We start from the raw sequence: 22,053 nt of genomic DNA, 5'->3' as shown, positions 1-22,053 counted from the left end.
GGCGGAGAGCCCGGGAACCGCAATCCAGAAGCATCGTGGACCATATGTATATTTTTCATCAAATGGACTTTGGGTACGGTCGCGTCTCGCAGCCATCAACACTATGTGCAGTGACATTTCTGAGTTGAGTGGAGGAATGCGCGAAGGAAGCCTGGGTGAAATTGATACGAGAGGATCTTCTTGGCGCCAATGCTAATTGTCCTGATTTATGTCCTTTCTGCCTAAGCTCAACGTGTTAATCTGAAATAAAATGAAAGCGGTGCGGCGCAGGGTAGAACCACTGGGCCGCTGGTTCTGATCCCCGGGAATCAGGAGATCATCCTGCGGCTTAACAAAATAATAATAAATAAAAAAAGGAATAGAAATTGAAAACAAACCCTCAGTGAAAGTTTAATGCGAGAAGTGGCAGAGGCAGCGGCGCGAGGAGGTGCGCAGGAGAGCCGGAGAGCGGGGGGACTGGACTGTTAAAGACCTCCCAAAGGCTGCGATTTTATTGTTAATATCACTATATTTTTGGAGGGAGAGGCACCTTTCTCATCCTCTTTTCCTCTCCATCCACCCCTGTTTCCTCCTCATCATCTGCCTGTCTAAGTCACTGATCTTTTGCATTTCGGAAGAGGACGTAAAAAGGGGAAGGAATTCCCCCTCTCGGTACAGGCTCCGAGAGGGTGTGACGCTTAGGAGGCTCCCCACCAGGGGCCGGAGGCGAAAGGTGTTGGTGCCAGACGAAAAGAATGATAGATTGGAAACAGACACCGGTCTATAGACATCCATCATTTTGCTTCAGGTACTGATATCTCAGCGCATCTGGGTATCCCTTGTAAGCCGTGAACATCCAGGATCACTCAGTTATGGGATGTACAACGAAAAACCCATCACTCAGCTAAATTATCTACTACATCTTTTACAAATACAAACTAGGCCTGAGTCTAATAGATATGTGCTAGGACAAAGAAAAAGCTGCAAGTTGTCAACACCTATCACACAAGTATGTTAGGCTACCAGCAAAGTTCTCAATATTCCCGAACACGCACAGCATCTTAACACTTCACATCTGGTGTTTGAATCTGCTTTGAGATCTCATCCCCTTTTCTTTTTTTAATAAACATATCTACCTACATACAGACATGTATGTGTGCGTATATATAAAATAGACATAGGTCACAGATAAGCAAACTCTGCTTTAGTTACCACGAAGACTGCAAAGGATTCAGAGATGTATTTGTCAAGATTCTTGTCAATCCATGCCCTTTGGGTTACAGTGTCCTCAGTGATGCAGCCTTACCCTTTGGTGTGGGGACATTATGATGTGTGTAAAACTCAGATTTACACAGAAGAAGGGAAAGTTTGGGATTACATGGCCTGTCAGCTGGAATCCATGGACATGACACAATATCTGAAAGTGAAACTGGATCCCCCAGATATTTCCATGTGGAGACCCTCAGGAGACATTCTGTGCAATGCTTTAACATCTGGAAGCTGTGAAAAGCACAACAGCCTGTCTGAAGTGATTGTCACAAGAAATCATGTTAAGGGACATATTATTAAGACTTGGCTAACCAACAGCACAAAAGCACCAGCCATGCTGACTCTGTTTCTGTATCACAGACTTGACTACACACCAAGGGATGGAGCATGCTTGGAAGATAGCTCCTAAAGTTCTACTTGGGAATTGCTTTTCCCAAAACAGATTCTTCTCTAGGTACCTGTTGACCCTTCACCTCCCCACCGCTGTCCCAGCCTGGTTTATCTCAGGCAAATAATAATTTAGCTATGACTGGTTCCTCGATGTCACTTTGCACTTAGTTCTAGCTGACAGATTCCTATGACAGAATCAGAAATAACGTTTGTGTTCGAGATTCTCACCTATCATATGTGCATCAGTATGGCTCTATGCCTTTGTGCTTTGTAATCATTATTTGAAGAAGCTAGTAAACAAGTAATTCTGTTTTTGAGACTGCAACATTTTAAAAAGAACCAGCCTGTAGATTTTTATGCTAGCCATAGCAAGAGGAATTAAGGTACCAGATTCATCCACTTTTTGCATGCATTTTAAACCTTGATTTAGGTTAACATATTTTTGTATTTATTCCCATTTTAAACATATCCTTTATATCTGGTATTAGCTGTTGTGCATATGTATGGCATAAAGGTTGCAATAATGGGCTCTGAGAATTTACTGTCTGCATTCAAATCCTAACTTGCCTACTTAGTAGCTGCGTGACAATTAAAGGCAATTTTCTTAAAAAAAAAAAAAAATTGATCGTGGTGATTGCACAACTATGAATATACTAAAAAGCATTAAGTTGTATGTATACTGTAGATGTGTGAATTGTATGCTATATGAATTATGTCTTAATAAAACTGTTATCAAAAATAAAAATAGACTTTCTCTTTGGCAACAGGTCACTTAAAGTCTGCTCAGAAAGACAGGATCACTTAAAATTATTAACATGGCCTTTAATTTGTATTAGTAGAAGCTAATCAGAGGCTACAAACTGGTAGACTGTGGATCACATTTGGCTTGCAGCAGATATGTTTTATTGGGACTAATAAAAATTTTTTAAAAATCTGCACAAACATTGAACAATTTACTGTATATAAAAATGCCAAATTTCTAGTTTATCTTGAAAATCAAATTTAGCAAGTCTAAAAAACTTCTAGAGATGGGAAGGAAACATGAAAGAAAATGGTCTTCACATGCTTGAAAGAATATTGCTTCAGGGGCCTGAAGTAGGACCAGTGTAAGTTACTGCTTGTATGTCACATTCAAAATGAGGAAAATGAAGTGGGTTGATCTAGGAAGCAAAGTTTCTTACCACTGGTAGTGTTCAAGCATACATACATACAAGGCAGGGAAATTGAAGAGTGATTTTAGTATCAGAGAGGAGATTAGACTAATAATCTGATTCAGCCTGTGGAATCTATTTGATAAATTGCCAAGCTATATGGAACAAGAAGAATGAGGTTCTCTTGACTTTTATTCCTCCTCAGTACATTCCATTTGGAATGAAGATATGGCATGGAGACATCATACCCTATTTCTATCAATTTCTCTGGTTCTGGAATCCAAAGTTTAAAGGGTTAGACTGTAAAGTCATAGGATTTGTTCATTCTTAAAGCCAAGTTTCAGAAATACTTTACTTTCCAAGTATACATGGGTATTCTTTCATGAATAATATTGCTTTATTTTGGCCCTAGGGAGTTGACATGCCAAATGCCCCTCAATTTTAATCATTGAATGATTGTTTGGATCCTGCTTATCTGCATTCATCTTTCCCCATTTTCTATGCAAATTTATATTTTCCTAGTCCAGATGTTTTTGTGTTTTTATTTTGTTGAAGTTATTGTAAACCACTTCAGATCCTTTAGAAAACTGAAGTTTAAAATTTTGAGCTTTCAGCTCATAGGAGTCCAAGGTGCAACTTTCTTTGGTTCATCCCACACCAGCTGCTTCTGTCATGCCACCCAAGTTCAACCCCAGTGAGATCAAAGACATATACCAGAGGTGTACCTGGTAGGAAGTCAGTGCCATATCTGCCCTGGCCCCCAAGATCGGCCCCCTGGGCCTGTTTCCAAAAAAAGGTGATAACATCACCATGGCAACCTGTGACTTGGACGATCTAAGGATTGGGGTAAAATTGACCAGAACAGGTAGGCCCAGATTGAGGTGGTATCTTCTCCCTCCACCCTGGTCATCAAAGCCCTTAAGGAACCACCCAGAGACAGAAAGAAGCAGAAAAACTTTAAGCACAATGGCAGATACCTCTTTGATGAGAGTGTCGACATTGCAATACTGATCTTTAGCCAGAGAACCCTCTGGAACCATTAAAGAGGTCCTGGGGACTGCCTACTCTGGACTTCAGTGTTGATGGGCTGCCACCCTCATGACATCATAGATGGCATCAACAGTGGTGCAGTGGAATGCCCAGCTAGTTAAGAACTACAAAGGAAAATATTTTTAAAAAGAATGATTTGACAACCAAAAAAAAAGTTGTTTGGAACATTTGAGAGCATGCTGTGAGCTCTGCACTGTGCTATTGACTCAAATACAAGAGGTCTGTGTTGCTCTCAAAGTTTTTTTCTAGAAGTAAGAAGTAATGAAGGTGTAAACTAAAACAGTGTCCTTGGAGATGGTCAGTAGAAACCATTTTGGGTTAACAGGTAAACTCAATATAATTTAACACCCTTACTGTCATTGGGGAAGAGAAAGTTTATGGCTGACTCCAAGGCTGGATGAATGGTGATGGCATTAACTCTGAACTAGGGAAAATAGGAGAAGGAACATGAGTTGGAGATAGCCAGTAGGCGTTTGGAAATCTTTCCGGCAGGAGGTTGCAAGAATAGGGACAATAGGGATTTGGTACTTGGTATAAAAGTGGAGGTCCAAGAGAGAGCACTTGGAGGAGGGGGGGGTTCTCTCACTCAGAAGAGGGCCAAAGGTAGAATTTTGGTACACACCAACATTGAGAATTTGGCATTGGAAGAGAAACACAGTAAGAAACCTGAGAAGGAGTGATTACAGAAGTTAGAGAAGAACAGGGAGGGTGGTGCCATCAGAATCTTGGGTAGAAAGTTTCAGCAAGGCAAAATGATCATCGGTGGCAAATTAGAAAATCAAATAAAATGAATCCTGACAAGGTCACTGGATTTATCTGAGGCTTCTGTGTCCTCTAGTCCTACAATGGAGTGTTGTTATTCAGGTTTCGCGTCTATTCTGCAGGAAACCTGTGGGTTCTGGGTTTCTATTAAATTTCCCTTCTAAAATCTGCCTTTGTAGGTTCTGCTCCACTGCAGTTGTGAGACAAGTTTCTTCACACTGTACAGTTCTTCACTTACCCATTCAGGAAACATTTATGAAGAGTTAACATTTATTAGCTAGATCTTGTGTTTGTCACAATGTAGTTGCTCACTAAGTATTCACATTTTTGTGTCTAGGGATACAACAAAGGTCCTTGCCTTTATAGAAATTACACATCCTACAGGAGGGAACAGACAGATTATAAATTAGTGTAATGAAAGAAATAAAGCAGGTGCTCTGACAAAAATGGGAAACTTTGGGTTGGGATAATGAAGGAAGGGCCCAGCAATTCCAAGAGCTGGGGAAGAGCATTGTACGCAGAAAGAAAACAGGAAGTGTGAAGTCTATGGAGCAGGAAACAGCTTGATGGGTTCCAAATACTGACAGGGTCAGTTAGACAGGAACATACAATGAATGAGGATAAAGAGTTGCTTGTGATGAGATGAGCTGAAGATGTAGGCAGGGCCTTGTATTGTGGAAAGGGTTTTATTATAATTGGGAGAGGGAGCAGTGTGCTCAAGTTTTATTGCTTATAGGGCATGGGAGTTAGGTGTATTCTATCATACATATGATAGAATAAAACAAATATGGCATTGTTTAAAATAACTTAGGGAATTTATTTATTTATTTTGCTATTTCAAACTTTCAGTGTTTGAATGTTTCCTAATAAGAGCGCAAAAAATTGTTTTACTATTCATGGGAACAGAGAAATGAAGTGATAGCTGGGGTGGGGGGTGGGGGGCGTGTATTTTGAATGACAAGTTGCATTCATAAGTGTTTAACTGATTTTCAGAATAAAGGATTGCAGGTAGTGATTTTACCTAGCAAAATTGTAAATCGATGATACCAAAATTTTGCCTTCAACCTTTTATTCATTCACAATAATTATCTACTAGGTAGACCAACAAGAAGAAAACAGGCAAAATTTAAGCCAGTCTATTTTGTTTTCTTTTGGCATCTTTGATAAGAAACTGAGCTAGGTAAATTTTAGAACATTGTTGAAATGTTTTGATATTTATTCTCTGGTATCTATCACTTGTGTGTTGTGTGTTGTCTTCCCACCCTTTAATCCCAACATCATGGATGGTTTTATTTGCATTGGAGTAATTTTAATTTGGTTAATTCTGATGGTGTAGGAATTGTTCCACATAAGGTCAGACATGCTTCAGCGTTGTAGTTGTTGGGTTTGTGGTCTAGGGAGAGAACTCACTGCCAAACAAGAACTTTTTCTGTGAAGATGAATTTCTAAAAATCAGGTTTGGTGGGAGGGGTGCTCTTAGGCTAGAGAGAACAATTAGAGTCCTCTAGAGTTTAGATGCCTCTTTAGTAGGAGTTTTCAATTGCTCCCTTTCATCTGCACTAATTAGAGGATTGATTGCCAGTAATTCTGAACTTAAAGTGACTGTGAGTAAGTAGATCATGATAGGCAGAAGGACTAATCTAAGGGCAGGAGCCAAATTGAATGAATTATATGTGTTGGCAGAGATGGCAAGAAGTGGTTCTCAGAGATTGGGGGAAAAAAGGAGATCTTGGTAATCAGAGAGCCTGGATCCCAATTCCAACTTCATAATTTAATAACTGAATGATCTTATGCAAGTCATGGCACTTCTGAACCTGGTTTCTCAGATATTAAATGGGAATGCTACTAATTGACTACTCTTCTCATTGTTTTTTGCAAGGGTCATATTATGGAAATATTTTTTGAAAACATAACCATGATATCCTGGGGTTTATTTAATTATAAATTATTTAATGTTCTCAAACCAGTCATTTAAAGCAGCTAATTTCACCCTAGCCCATGTCAAGTTTTGTTTGGCTGACACAGTGTTATAAAAATTGAGTATGAGTACAATCCCTGCCACTCCATACTGTGCTACTCTTATAACTATCCTCTTAAAAAATCATTAACCTCTTTACCCTTTAAGTTATTTAAGTTTGTGGTTAACTGAAATTCTGGGATGTGAACAGATTTGTTTCTGTATCAGTGATAGAGCAATCCCAATCCATAATTGTGATAGATTTGCTATTACCAATAGCTTCCCTTTTCACAAAATGAAAAAAAAAAACTGGAATTTTTAGGACCAGACAGGTCAGGTTTGACTTGGATCAGCTTCCATGGTATGTTAACCTCTGAGTCTTATTTTTCTCAACTGTAAAATGGAGATAATGCCTACTTCTCAGGACTGTTGTAAAGCTTGGAGATTGTATCTACAAAGAGTTTGGCATGTTATCAAACCCTCCTATCTCCCTAAGGCTGTGGGCTCTCTATCTTAGGATACTCTTTAAGGTCTGTTTTGTCTCGCATAGGTATAGCTACTCCTGCTCTTTTCTGGTTACTGTTTGCATGGAATATCTTTTTCCAACCTTTCACTTTCAACCTGTTTGTGTCCTTCAGTCTAGAGTAAGTCTCTTGTGAACAGAATATAGATGGAGCTTTTTTTTTTTTTTTTTTTTAAATCTATTCTGCCAATTTGTGTCTTTTGATTGGGGAGATTAGTCCATTAACATTCAGTGTTATTACTATAAAGGCAGTACTGTCTTCAACCTTTTAATCCTTTGGCTTTTATGTGTCGTATCACATTTGTTTCTTTGTTTACCCTTTTAGTTCCCTTACTGATAGTCTTCATTTTTACACTGTGCTCCAAACCTCTCCTGTCTTTTCCTTTCAGCCTGTAGCACTCCCTTTAGTATTTCTTGTAGGACAGGTCTCTTATTAATGAACTCTCTCAGTTTCTGTTTATCTGTGAATATTTTAAACTCCCCACCAATTTTGAAGGACAGTTTTGCCAGATAAAAATTCTTGGCTGGCAGTTTTTCTTTTATTACCTTAAATATATCATACCACTGTCTTCTTGCCTCCATGGTTTGTGATAAGAAATGGACATTTAGTCTTATTGAGTTTCTCTTGTATGTTGTATGTGATGAATAGCTTTCCTTTTCCTGCTTTCAGGATTCTCTGGCATTTCACATTCTGAATAATAAGTGTCTTGGAGTAGGTCTGTTCAGATGTATTCTGTTTGGAGTGCATTGTACTTGTACCTGTATGTTAATGTCTTTCATAAGAGTTGGAAAATTTTCAACCATTATTTCCTGAAATACTCTTTCTGCCCCTTTTTCCCCACTCTTCTTCTGGAACCATGACACATATTTGTGTGCCTATTTGTACGATTTCAGATGTCTTATCCTCTAGTTTGCTGATCCTTTCTTCTGCCTCTTCAAATCGGCTGTTTTATGTCTCCAGTATATTTTTTTGTGCCTTTCATTCCTGTAAGTTCTGTTTTTTTTTGTTTTGTTTTGTTTTTTTCACACACTTGCAGATTCTTTATGCTTACCCAGTATCTTCTTTATGTCCTTTATCTCTTTTGCCGTATTTTCCTTCATCTCCTTGAATTGATTTACGGGACTTATTTGAACATCATTAATTAGTTGTTTCAACTCCTGTATCTCATCTGAAGTTTTAGTTTGTTCCTTTGACGGGCGCTGTATCTTCCTGTTTCGTAGTATGGTTTGTAATTTTTTTTTTGCTAGTGTCTAGGCATCTGATTTTATTCTGGAGGTAAGTTGCTCTCTCTTGGCTCGGGTTTTCTTATTGACTGGCTTTGTACTATAGCTCTTCTTTAACACTTGGCTCAACTAATTATAGACCTTTAGAATAGTTTGTATTTTATCAGAATTTTTTTCAGCTCTTAACTCATCTTACTTTGCCCTGGATATATGGTACAATTTTTTTTTCCCCATTTTTACTGAGATTGTTCAGATACCATACAATTATCCAAAGATCCAAAGTGTACAATCACTTGCCTCTGGGTACCCTCATACAGCTGTGCATCCGTCACACTTAATTTTTTGTTCAATTTTTAGAAACTTTTCATTACTCCAGACAAGAAATAAACTGAAAGATGAAAAAAGAAAAAAAGAAAAGGAAACTCTAAACCTCCCCTATCCCTAACCAACCCCCCTCAATTCTTGACTCCTAGTATTGATATAGTACGTTTGTTACTGTTTATGAAAAAATGTTGAAATACTACTAACTGTAGTATATAGTTTGTAATAGGTACATAGTTCTTCCCTATATGCCCCTCTATTATTAACTTCTAATTGTATTGTCATACATTTGTTCTGGTTCATGAAGTGATTTCTAGTATTTGTACAGTTGATCATGGACATTGCCCACCATAGGATTCAGTTTTATACATTTCCATCTTTTGACCTCCAACTTTCCTTCTGGTGACATATATGACTCTGAGCTTCCCCTTTCCACCTCATTCACACACCATTCGGCGCTGTTAGTTATTCTCACATCTTGCTACCAACACCCCAGTTCATTTCCAGACATTTAAGTTCATCCTAATTGAACATTCTGCTCATACTAAGCAAGAGCATCTACATTTCTTCCACAAGGCAGGAGGGAGAGTCAAAGAAGGTAGAGAGGCAAAAGAAAGAGGAAACAAAAAAAATGACAGCTAGAAGCAGCAAAAGGAAAAATAACCTTAAATCAAAGTAGAATAAAGAATCAGACAATGCCACCAATGTCAAGTGTCTAACATGCCTCCCCTATCCCCCCCTCTTATCTGCATTCACCTTGGTATATCACCTTTGTTACATTAAAGGAAGCATAATACAATGATTCTATTAGTTACAGTCTCTAGTTTATGCTGATTGCATCCCTCCCCCAGTGCCTCCCCATTTTTAACACCTTGCAAGGTTGACATTTGCTTGTTCTCCCTCTTAAAAGAACATATTTGTACATTTTATCACAATTGTTGAATACTCTAGATTTCACCAAGTTACACAGTCCCAGTCATTATCTTTCCTCCTTTCTTGTGGTGTCTCACATGCTCCCCATCTTTCTCTCTCAATCGTATTCATAGTTACCTTTGTTCAGTGTACTTACATTGTTGTGCTACCATCTCCCAAAATTGTGTTCCAAACCACACACTCCTGTCTTCTATCACCCTGTAGTGCTCCCTTTAGTATTTCCTGTAGGGCAGGTGTCTTGTTCGCAAAGTCTCATTGTCTGTTTGTCAGAAAATATTTTGAGCTCTCCCTCATATTTGAAGGACAGCTTTGCTGGATACAGGATTCTTGGTTGGTGGTTTTTCTCTTTCAGTATCTTAAATATATCACACCACTTCCTTCTTGCCTCCATGGTTTCTGCTGAGAGATCCGCACATAGTCTTATTAAGCTTACTTTGTATGTAATGGATTGCTTTTCTCTTGCTGCTTTCAGGATTCTCTCTTTGTCTTTGACATTTGATAATCTGATTATTATGTGTCTTGGCGTAGGCCTCTTCATATCTCCTCTGTTTGGAGTACGCTGCGCTTCTTGGATCTGTAATTTTATGTCTTTCATAAGAGATGGGAAATTTTCATTCATTATTCCCTCTATTATTGCTTCTGCCCCCTTTCCCTTCTCTTCTCCTTCTGGGACACCAATGATACGTATATTATTGTACTTTGTTTCATCCTTGAGTTCCCGGAGACGTTGCTCATATTTTTTCATTCTTTTCTCCATCTGCTCCTTTGCGTGTAGGCTTTCAGGTGTTTTTTTCTCCAGTTCCTGAGTGTTTTTTTCTGCCTCTTGAGATCTGCTGTTGTATGTTTCCATTGTGTCTTTCATCTCTTGTGTTGTGCCTTTCATTTCCATAGATTCTACTAGTTGTTTTTTTGAACTTTTGATTTCTGCCATATACATGTCCAGTGCTTCCTTTACAGCCTCTATGTCTTTTGCAATATCTTCTCTAAACTTTTTGAATTGATTTAGCATTAGTTGTTTAAATTCCTGTATCTCAGTTGAAGTGTACGTTTGTTCCTTTGACTGGGCCATAACTTTGTTTTTCTTAGTGTAGGTTGTAATTTTCTGTTGTCTAGGCATGGTTTCCTTGGTTATCCAAATCAGGTTTTCTCAGACCAGAACAGGCTCAGGTCCCAGAGGGAAGAAATATTCAGTAGCTGGTTTCCCTGTGGGTGTGTCTTAGAAAATTGCTCCACCCTTTGATGCCTCGGGTCACTGTGCTTTTCTCCCCAGCAGGTGACGCCTGTTAGCCTATAATTCTTGACTGGTGTGAGGAGGTATGGCCGTGTTCCCACAGGCTCTGGGGTCTGGTTCTGAATGGAAAGGGCCCCACCCCTTTCCTCCTAGAGAAGAGAGACCCCTCAGGTGGAGGTCATTAGCATTTCAGTGGTCTCGCTCTCTGCTTGTGGTGTCTCCACCCTTCCCAGAGTCACAGCCCTGGAAACTGAAAATGACTGGGGCTTTCTCCACTGAGCCAAAAAAGAAACAGATAGTCCCCTTCAGACCCAGTTCAAGGCAACCCTCCGGCTCTCCCAGGTCAGTCGTCACCCAAAGCCTCTGTCTGTTTTTTTTGGGGCCGCATACCTGTAGTGAGCAGTTCACACTCGCTACTTAAAACCCCAGTTGGAGCTCAGCTGAGCTGTATTCGCTTGCTGGGAGAGAGCTTCTCTGTGGCACCACGCGGCTCCGCAGCTCGGGCTGTTGGGGAGGGGGTCTCCCGACCTGGTTCCGCAGGTTTTACTTACAGATTTTATGCTGTGTTCTCGGGCATTCCTCCCAATTCAGGTTGGTGTATGATGAATGGATGGTCTCGTTTGTCCCCCCGCAGTTATTCTGGATTATTTACTAGTTGTTTCTGGTTTTTTGTAGTTGTTCCAGGGGCACTACTTAGCTTCCACTCCTCTCTATGCCGCCATCTTGCCCGTCTCCATGGTACAATTTTTGAGATTTCACTATTGGTGCAATTGTTTCCCCCCCAAGAAAAAGCTTCCTCTCCCCTGTTCCTCTTCTGGGAATGTTGATCTGTTTGGTTTTTTTATTTGCCTCTATATGTTTTTAACACTCATTTTATTATCCCTAGTTTCTTTTACCTGGAGGGCTATTTCTGGGAGGAAGGTTCCCCTGGATAGGACCTCCCAAGTCAGTTTTTCCCAGTGAAAACAGACCCAGGTCCCATGAAAGGGGTATAGAACAGTTCCACAGTGCCTTGGGGAGGAAACCCAGAAGGATGCCAGTCTTCTCTGTCTCCCTGATACTCTGCTTTCCTGTTGTGCTCAGCAGATGGTGTTCTTCAGCCAGCTGTTCCCCACAGTCCTAAGGTGGTACTGTGCCTTTAATTCTTTTTTTTTTTTTTTTCAATTTTAATGAATCCTGTGACTTTTAATTAGTTTCTTTCTTTCTTTTTTTCTTTTCCTGCTTTCTTTTTTTTATATTCATTTTATTGAGATATATTCACATACCATGCAGTCATACAAAACAAATCATACATTTGATTGTTCACAGTACCATTACATAATTGTGCATTCATCACCAAAATCAGTCCCTGACACCTTCATTACCACACACACACACATAACAAGAATTATTAATTAAAGTGAAAAAGAGTAATTAAAGTAAAAAAGAACACTGGGTGCCTTTGTTTGTTTGTTTCCTTCCCCCATTTCTCTACTCATCCATCCATAAACTAGACAGAGGGAAGTGTGGTCCTTATGGCTTTCCCAATCCCATTGTCACCCCTCATAAGCTATATTTTTATACAATTGTCTTCAAGATTCATGGGTTCTGAGTTGTAGTTTGATAGTTTCAGGTATCTACTGCCAGCTACCCCAATTCATTAGAACCTAAAAAGGGTTGTCTACATTGTGCATAAGAGTGCCCACCAGAGTGACCTCTCAGCTCCTTTTGGAATGTGCCTTTAATTCTAAACCAGCCTCTGCCAGGGGTGTGGCTGAGACAGAGGCTTCCAGCTGCTTTGGGTGCTTTGGGCATTGGCCGGGGAGGATTGCTCAGATTCCAGGCCCTGGAATCTGAAGTCTCTAATCAACTGCCACTATCTGCGCTGGACCTCGCCCCCTACCCCCCTTTTCTTGGGGAAGAGCTGCCCCTCAGCCAGCTCTCCCCCACTATCCTGAGAAGTTACTGTGTCTCTCAATCAGTCCCACTTCCTCCCCTGCCAGGGGCAGAGTTGAAATGGAGGCTACCAGCAGATTAAAACTGTAGCTGTCTCTCTGAGCTAGAATCCAGCACTCCAAATCCACTAATCAAAAGCCAGTCGGTGACCAGCCCTGCCTCACCCTCTCCTTTCCTGGGGAAGAGCTGACCTTCAGCAGACTGACCTCTGCCATCCAGAGAAGTTACTGTGTCTTTCAGTCAACCCAGCTTCCTCCTTGCCAAGGGTGGGGTTGAAACGGAGGCTGTGCTCTGCTTTCTGTCCTGAGTGGGTTAAAACTGTGTAGCTGTTCTCAGAGCTGGGATGAGACCCAGCAGTCTGAACTCACTAATCAAAAGCTGCACTCAGTGCCTGGCCATGTCCCCCTGCCTCCCCATTCCTGGGAGACAGAGCTTCTATTTCCAGCCAGAGTGGCTCCCAAAGGTAGCTCATTATACCAATGGTGGGTGGAGGAATCTATTCACAGCTTTTCACTGCAGTTTATCAGTCTCTTCCATTCACTCTTGCCTGGATTGTGTGTATTGTTCTTCTGGTTTCCAGAGCCCCCCAAACAGTTCACTCAGTTCCTGGCTATTTACTACTTGCCCTAGAGGATGAACTGAATCCTAGAACTCCCTACTCCACCATCATCCCTAGGGCATTCTTAACCTCTTTCATTTTAATTAACCAGCATAGGGTCAGTGTTTTAACTGAGAATCTTCTTTAGATGATTTTTTTTTTTTAACTTGAGAATTCGTGGTAAAAAGTCAAAGCAGCAGCCAGCTGAAAAAAGCCATTTCCCCCTGGGAGGAGGCAGATTTCTTACACTCTTGAAGGAAGGTATCTCCTAAATGTTGGGAGATACCAGTTTATCTCTTTTATCTCTCCTCCCAGTGCCATTAAGTAATCTTTGATGCATCATGATGAACTGGAAGCTTCGTAAATGTAGCATATGCCCAAGAATCAGCCCACCTGATTTAAAGTCTTGGCTCATTCTCTGAGCCAGGGCAGCGGCAATAACAGTTCATCAGAAAGCCTTCCTTTGCAAGGAAGACAGCCAGCTCAACTGTAGCACCAGGACAAGAATCATAATTTCAAAAGATTGTTACTTTATGATGTTTCAGTGCCCATCTCCTTCTTTGAAGACTGACATGTCTTTAGCTACAAAATGAATTCTGGTTCCACTAACTGTGTGTGTAGCTTTTTTGGGCTCTTCTAGGTAGATTCCTTCAAATGATTGCTTGGTAACTTTTTGGAGTGTAGACCATGGGACTTGGTTTGGAAAGTCCTAGAGCCAGCAGCTAGCTGTCCAGGATGCTTTAAGCACACATTTTTGAGCTTGAAGATGTTATGGCATTGTTCCCATCCCACGTACAGGGTAGCTGGCTATATGTAGTATGCCTATTTCTGAGGAATTGTGCATAATTTTTAAATTTTATGACTCTCAAATTTTTAAACATACCAGTAACTAAATAGAGCCCCAAAGCTATCCACTTAGTGTGTGATCTGAGCCTGTTTCGTCATCCATCAGTTAGGACCCATACCTATTTTGTATTATTATTACTAGTTCCTCAATTCTAAAAGCTTAGAAAATGCATAACATTAGACATTTAATTCCTAGAATGGAGATATAACTTGAGGGACCTATTCACTTTGAGAGCGTTCCTTGCCTGAAAAAAATCCAAAGTCAGTCTAAGGCACTCAGATGCTAGAAAAGGTTTATCTGGTATTGTGGATTTTTTTGATCCAGCTCCTGTAGGTAAGAGAATGCATGATGGAAAAAACCCCTTTGCCTGTTGGGTCCCTGAGAGCAAGCCAGCCTTCTTTTGGTTGTTGATTCCAGATGTGCTTGTGCTTGTGTTCCTCCCTCCAATCTAACCTCTCCTGTCTGGCTTCTCCAGTGAAGTCATAAGCAAATATTTGTGATCATTTCTTGTCACCATGGTAACTAAGACACAGTAGCCTGATTCCCCTTCTAGCTTCACTGTCAGTGTTGCTGAAGGAGAGACAACCCTTGGGAAAGCTGAGGCCCAGAGTCATGAAAAACCATTTGTCAGGTAATGGGGGACAACAGTCCACGGTGTTTCCTTTAGGAATCTGCCCTTCTCTGTTAGCTTTCAGGCATAGGGATAATCAGGGACCCCAAAGGCAGGCCACTGCTGCCATCTAGAACTTTTTATAGTAAGTAAAATTGTGAAACTTGCACATTCTAAGAGACTGCTGCTGCTATTGGTCCGCAAACTGCTTTCCAGAACGCCCAGGGAAACCTTCTCTGAAGTTTCATCTCTTCTGTATACGTGGCTCCAGGGTTAAGCTCTCCTTCTCAACCTCCATTTTCATTCATCTTACATCAGATTCTCTTACAGATTACTTCCCCACCCCTTTTTATGTACACTCATTCATGTTCTGCTCTGTCCTTGTTTTCCACCACCAAGTTGAACTCCTGCTTGAAAACTCAGTCCAGATTTTATCTTTGGAAGATTTTCCTTAAAATTCTGTTATCACAATTACCACTGCCCCTCCAGAAAAGGGGCACAGAGTTAGTTTTCTCCTTCTGTGTTCCTTTAAAACTTTTTTCATCCCTTTTGCAATATTTTTAGTGCTTGTTGAAGGTTAGAATTTTGGAGGATGAGAGATACCAAAAGAGAGAAAAGCTAAGTTTGCAAGGTGTCAGTCCCATCTCGCCTTACTTCAATACAGTAAAAGTGAAGCCACTCCACTTTCAACATTTTTTTTCCTTAATATTGGGATTTCATGTCAGATTTAATTGGAGGAGGTATGTTGCAAAATGTTTAAATCACTGTTAAGTCGCAAAGCCATAATCATACCTAAATCCGTCAGACTCCAAAATGTTGTTTCCTGTGTGGCCTGCCTCTCAAAACATAAGAGTTTTTGGAGCTCAGATCCAATGATTACAAGGAGTGAAGGTATACTTGGCTGGGGACAGTTACTGGATAGAGAAGAGACAAAGGCAAAGAGATGTATCTGAGCAGTACCACAAACAAAAACCTTTGTGATAGACCAAGGTCATAGGCTACACAAGCAAAGAATAAAAGCAGTCTGTGTTGCAGGAACTTCCCTTCTTGTTATTTGGTGAAATGTGGTGGGGCCAAGCCTGGAATGCATTAAGCAGGTAGAAGGCTAATAGATTTCTCTTCAGCCTCTCCTGAGGCTGCACTGTATATTCAGTCACAGTTTCTCCTAACTTTTAACTCCCTTTTTCATCTGCCTGTGGCACTCAACCTTGGGAGCACTTGAGAATCATCTGTAGCAAAATGCAATCAAACCCATAGTGAGATACCATTTCACATCCACTAGAATGGCCCTTATTTAAAAAACAAAGTAAGTGTTAGCAAGGATGCAGCTAAATAGGAACCCTTGTGCTTTGTTGGCAGAATTGTAAAATGGTGAGCCACTGTGGCAATTCCTTGGAAAGTTGAACATAGAATTGCCATATAACTCAGTAATCCCACTTCTAGGTATATACGCCAAAGAATTGAAAGCAGGGACTCAAACGGATATTTATAAAACAGCATTATTCACAATAGCCAAAAAGGTGGAAGCTACTCAAGTGACCATCAACAGATGAATGGATAAACAAAATGTGGTATATACATACAATTGAATATTATTCAGTTATAGAAAGGGATGATGTTCTGATACATTCTACAACATGGATAAACCTTGAAAACATAACATTATTTGAAAACGTTAAATAAAATAAGCTAGACACAAAAGGACAAATGTTGCATGATTCCTTTTATATGAAATATCTAGAATAAGGAAATTCATAGAGACAAAGTAGATTAAAGATTACTAGAGACTGGGGGAGTTATTTCTTAACAGGTACAGAGTTTCTGTTTTGGGTAATGAAAAGTTTTGCTAATGGGTGATGGTGATGGTAACAGAATATTGTAAATGTAAAGCCACTGAACCGTGCACTTTAAATTGTTAAAATGGCAAATTTCAGGTATTTCATTTAGTACAATAAAATTAAATATAAATTTTTCAAAAATTTGTAGATATGAGGATATCTTTCTGACCTTGTGACTATGAAAAGATTATTAAACAAAACCCACATACCTATAGAGTTATAGCTAACTATAAAAGAAAAGATACATGTAACTACCTTAAAATTAAGAACTTCTTGCTAAAGGACTCCATAAAAAAGTGAAAAGGCAAGCCACGGAGTGCTAAAAGATAACCTGTAACACAAATAACCAACAAATGATTGATAACTAGAATATCTAAAGGACTACAAATCAATGAGAAAGGGACAGACTATTCAATAGGACGTAAAGGCATTTTTCACAGAAAGAAAAACATATATGGCCAATAAACATGAAATTTAACTTCATTAGTAATCTGAGAAATGCAAATCAATACCTCAGTGAAATCCTTCTTAAAGCCAATAGGTTGGCAAATTTCTGATAATTTCAAGTATTGGTCAGGATATGTTTCAGTGGGAATTACGCATTGCTAAGCTAGTGTAAATGAGTAACAAAGGAGGCAATTGACACTATCTGGTCAAGTTTTAACATTTACCTACCTACAACCCAGCAATTCATTCTTACGCCTAGAGCAGCCCTTCCGAAGTGTGATCTGCAGACCATTTTCATAAATAGACTACAACCCTGTTTTCGATTTTCCCTGTATTAACATTTGTACACATTCACCACCCCTCATCACTCACTGTTTAAAAAAGAAAAAAAAAGACAAAAAACACCAGTTTCACTTAAGAATGTCCTTGATGGAGTGAAGCTGTGAGACATGCAATGAGGTGAATGGAAACTGTAGGCAGCATTTTGAGTGAACTACGCCAGAAACAAAGGCAAACACTATAATGCCTCACCAAAATGGACTAACTACAATGTGTAAACTCAGAATTGAACCTTAGAGCCTGCTTATCAGGGGAATGCTTATCGTAACGGTCCTTAGATTGTAAGCTCTTACAGCAGTCACATCTGTTCCTGAAATGTAATGGCTATCTCCAGATTCTGAGATGCTGATCACTTTGTTTATAACCTGATCAATCCCTGGAACTTTGGGTATCTATATGACACCTGAAACTCAGAGCTAGAACTCGGCATATATGAATGTCAGTATTAGCACATACAGCAACTGTTAAAAAGGCTGAAAAAGAGTCCAGACTTCAACTAGATATATGAATGAAGCAGATGTTGTTAGAACTAGGGCATGTCAGGCCAAAGGGTAAAGGGCAATACTGACAGTGTTTTAAAACTTCAAATTCCATGTGAGACTAAGGGAAGAGATGTTTGTTTGGTGCACGATCTGTATTTCCTAACTCATACAGTTTATTCAAATACCATAATTACATGGAACTTTTAATAGGAAGTGAGACCTGGTAGGTTTGCATAAGTTAGTGTGAAATAGACACACATCCCAAAGTAATTTGGACAGAGAATAAAAATATATATATCCCCCCTGAGAAGCTGAGGGAAATGCAGTGGTGTTGGGCTTCCTCACCTGGATTGTTGCTGATGTTCTCACAAACATTGAGGACTGGCGGTTTGATGGGCTGAGCCCTTATTAATGAGCTCATTACTGCAAAGGAGAGGCTAAACCTGCTTATAATTGTGCCTCCTGAGTACTTCTTTGTTGCTCAGATGTGGTCTTCTCTCTCTAGCTTAGCCAACTTGGCAGGTGAACTCACTGCCCTCCCCACTATGTGGGATCTGACACCCAGGGGTGTAAATCTCCCTGGCAATGTGGAATATGACTCCCTGGGATGAATCTGGACCTGACATCATGGGATTGAGAACATCTTGACCAAAAGCGGGATGTGTAATGAAACGAAATAAAGTTTCACTGGCTGAGAGATTCCAAATGGAGCCGAGGTCACTCTGGTGGGCATTCTTACGCAGTATATAGATAACCCTTTTTAGATTTTAATGCATTGGAATAGCTAGAAGTAAATACATGAAACTATCAGATAAACTGCAACCCAGTAGCCTTGACTATTGGAAATGATTGTGTAGCAATGTAGCTTACAAGGGGTGACAGTGTGATAGCGAAAACCTTGTGGATCACACTCCCTTTATCCAGGATATGGATGGATGAGTAGAAAAATGGAGACAAAAAACTAAATGAAAAATAGGGTATGTGTGGGGGGATGGTTTGGGTATTCTTTTTTACTTTTTTTTTTTTTTTTCATTCTTATTTTCACTTTTTCTGGTACAAGGAAAAGGTTCAAAAAATAGATTGGGGTGATGAATGCACAGCTATATGATGGTGCTGTGAACAATTGATTGTACACTCTGGATGATTGTATGGTATGTGAATATATCTCAGTAAAATTGAATTTTAAAAAAAAAGAATGTCCTTGATGAAACAGTACAAAGTTAACCCTTGAAAACATGTCTGGAGGAAAATCACTTGTGGGATTAAGTTGTGAGCTAAAATAGACAGGTTTGTCTTAAAAAAGAATGACAAACTCTGGTTATTTGGACTTAAGTTTTACACTGCCTTATGTTTTCTCAAAAATACATAAAGTGAGTCCGTCAGTTGTCAGTAATAAAATATGAGCTTCCAAGTGAAAATTATAATTTAAAAAAATTTTGTATCTACCACTGAGTGCTTAACAGCTTCCTAGTAGGTTTGTAATAGGAAAAAACTGGGGGGTAAAAAGACCAAAATAAAAATGGATAAATTACGATACAGTCACACAGTGGAATAATATAACATGAAAAATGAAACACAGCAACATGCAGAAATACAAATAAATCTTAGAAACCCAGTGTTTGGGGAGAAATAATTCTCAGAAGACTAAATACAGTATGATACACTATTGAGGGTTATACATATGTGCTAAATAAAAACAAAAGCAAAAGATAATGACAATTCAGGGTAGTAATTTTCTTTTGGCTGAAGAGGGGGTAAGGGGAGCCTGAGATAGGGGAAGAGCCCATAATTAAATTCAGGCATATTGGTAATGCTCCAGTTCTTAGATTTGGTGTTGGGTTCACAGATGTTCACTGCATTTTGTTTGGTAATTTACATATGTTTCATCCTTTGGTATGTATCAGATATTACATAATAAATTTTAAACTTAAAAATATTTTTAAATAGATGGTGGGCATATGAGTAATTAAAAAAAATGATGCACAGATCCAAATTAGATATACTATAATGTTTTTAACCTGACGGGATATTCTTTTCATATATCTTAGTTCATTGGACAAGTCATATAACCGTTTTCTTGTAAAGAAGCATGGTTCTAAGAAGCACTTTTTTTTTAAACAACTAAAATGTAGGAACTATTATGTCCCTGTTTTAAAGATGAGATTCTGAGGCATAGAGAAATTAAAGCAACTTGTTCAAAGTTGTACAGCTAAGAAGAAGAGGAGCCAGGATTTAAACCCAGATGATCTGGCTCCAGGGCCCACATCTTGACTATGCTGTAGCAGTTGCTATATAATACCACCTGTTTAACAACCTTATTCTGATTGAAGGAGACTGGGGGTGGGGGTGGAGGGGTAGAACTAGAAATGTTAAGTGCTGTTACTCAGATTATTAGGTCCCTTTGAGAAGCCGTAGTCTCCTCAACCCCGGGATAGGGAAGGGTGGGCAGGGACAGAAAAAGTGAAAAGAAAATGCTCCCCTCTTAAAGACCTTGCCAGTGTATTTGAATCTTCCCTTCTTCTAGAGACCATGGCAAGCCCAGGAAAAGACAATTACCGAATGAAGAGCTATAAGAATAATGCCCTAAACCCAGAGGAAATGAGGCGAAGAAGAGAGGAAGAGGGCATTCAGCTCCGGAAACAGAAGCGGGAGCAACAAGTAAGTTAACCAGAGTACTCTCAAGCATACCATTCAAGGAGAGTGATCAGCCACCACAGTTGACCTCCACCTTGTACTCTCTCCTTCCTGCCAGCAAAGTAGCTTAGCTCTATGGGCCAGTCATTCCATTCCCTTTGTTGTATCAGAAATGTTGGAAGCCTTGAGAAAGGGAGAACCAATCTGTTGTCCCTATTTCACAAGTTTTACATACTATCTATGTCTTTAATATAACATTCTCATTCTAGCCCCTTGTTGCCTTCTTTCTTCTTCACTGTGTAGTCAATGACAGGCCTGGCCTTCAAGGCCCACCCGCAAATCTGGTCCTTTTTAAGAGGCTTACCAGCCATTCTAGGCTGCTTTACTTCTATTTTCTTGAGTCTGTTTTTGTAAGCCCCTCTAGAACAGAGGCTATATAAATACCGCATCATCTGTACTCCCACCCCTACCACCAAATTGGTAAGTTTCCCAGGTGTAGATTCATTCACCTAATCTGCTTTTGTCCACTCTTGCCATGTCATTATTCATTTCTTTCAAAGCCTTTTATGCCCATTGTCTTTTATACAAAGGGTAAAAAAGTCTTTAAATGTTTTTCTGCTTATAAACATTCTGCCTTAAAAAAAATGTAAGCAATTAGATACAACATAGAAAGTAAATCCTTAATATCTTCCCACATCAGTATATAAAGCTTGGTCTCATTTTCTTAGCTACTCTAGCATTCCTTGACAGTTATGCCATAATTTAACATTAGATTGTTCTGTTTTCTTTGGTTCAGTGAGTTTTCTTACCACGGTCTCTTTACTTTACTTTCAGCTTTTTAAACGGAGAAATGTAGAACTGATTAATGAAGAAGCTGCCATGTTCGATAATCTCCTCATGGACTCATATGTGAGCTCTACCACTGGGGTAAGAACCTTGCATGCTGCGTGAGCAGGCCTGAGAAGAACCTGCTTCTACAGAACAGAAATTGTTTACATCATACAGTAGCTTTGCTGATAATCTAGCTAAGTTTTTTTCATGGGCCCTTTGGAGCTGGTCACTTTAAGAAGCCATCAGGGATTCATCTCTGATAGAAATACCTCTGATATGAAAAATTTATAAGAAACCATCATTTGCCTCAGAGATTAGGAGTCACTTTTAACTGTTCTAACTTAAAATAACCATGGATTAAACAAGCCCCCTCTCCTGAGCCTGCTGTCATTTTGCCCTCAAGTCTTGAGAAAGCAGATTGTCAGGCAGGATTATATGCTCACATCTGGCTCTGATGTTGATTTGCAAAGTTCTAAACCTGTTTTATGTTGTAGGAGAGTGTGATCACAAGAGAAATGGTAGAGATGCTCTTTTCTGATGATTCTGACCTGCAGTTGGCAACCACACAGAAATTCCGGAAATTACTCTCCAAAGGTACAAAGCCTGATCCTCCCAGAGAAGCCCTACATAATTGAGCCTCCCCTTACTGACCACATTGATTACTTTCCCCCTTTATTGTGCTCTAGCCCTACTGGCCTCGAT

General features: G+C 39.7%; 1 protein-coding gene across 3 annotated transcripts in view; it reads left to right on the top strand.

Annotated features, from left to right (window-relative positions):
• The window catches only part of KPNA6 (karyopherin subunit alpha 6), a 64,292-nt gene that overhangs the window by 34,033 nt on the left and 8,206 nt on the right, over window positions 1-22,053 (top strand). For all 3 annotated transcript variants that reach the window (XM_037827875.1, XM_037827873.1, XM_037827874.1), the window contains 3 exons: window positions 20,411-20,544; window positions 21,355-21,447; window positions 21,846-21,945. In XM_037827875.1, the coding sequence (XP_037683803.1) occupies window positions 20,411-20,544; window positions 21,355-21,447; window positions 21,846-21,945 (327 nt within the window). The remainder of the gene's footprint in view (window positions 1-20,410; window positions 20,545-21,354; window positions 21,448-21,845; window positions 21,946-22,053) is intronic.

This window comes from Choloepus didactylus, chromosome 2 (assembly GCF_015220235.1).
Source record: "Choloepus didactylus isolate mChoDid1 chromosome 2, mChoDid1.pri, whole genome shotgun sequence".
Classification (NCBI taxonomy): domain Eukaryota; kingdom Metazoa; phylum Chordata; class Mammalia; order Pilosa; family Megalonychidae; genus Choloepus; species Choloepus didactylus.
The sequence above is the reverse complement of the archived record's forward strand: the minus strand, read 5'-3'. Positions and strand labels throughout refer to the sequence as shown.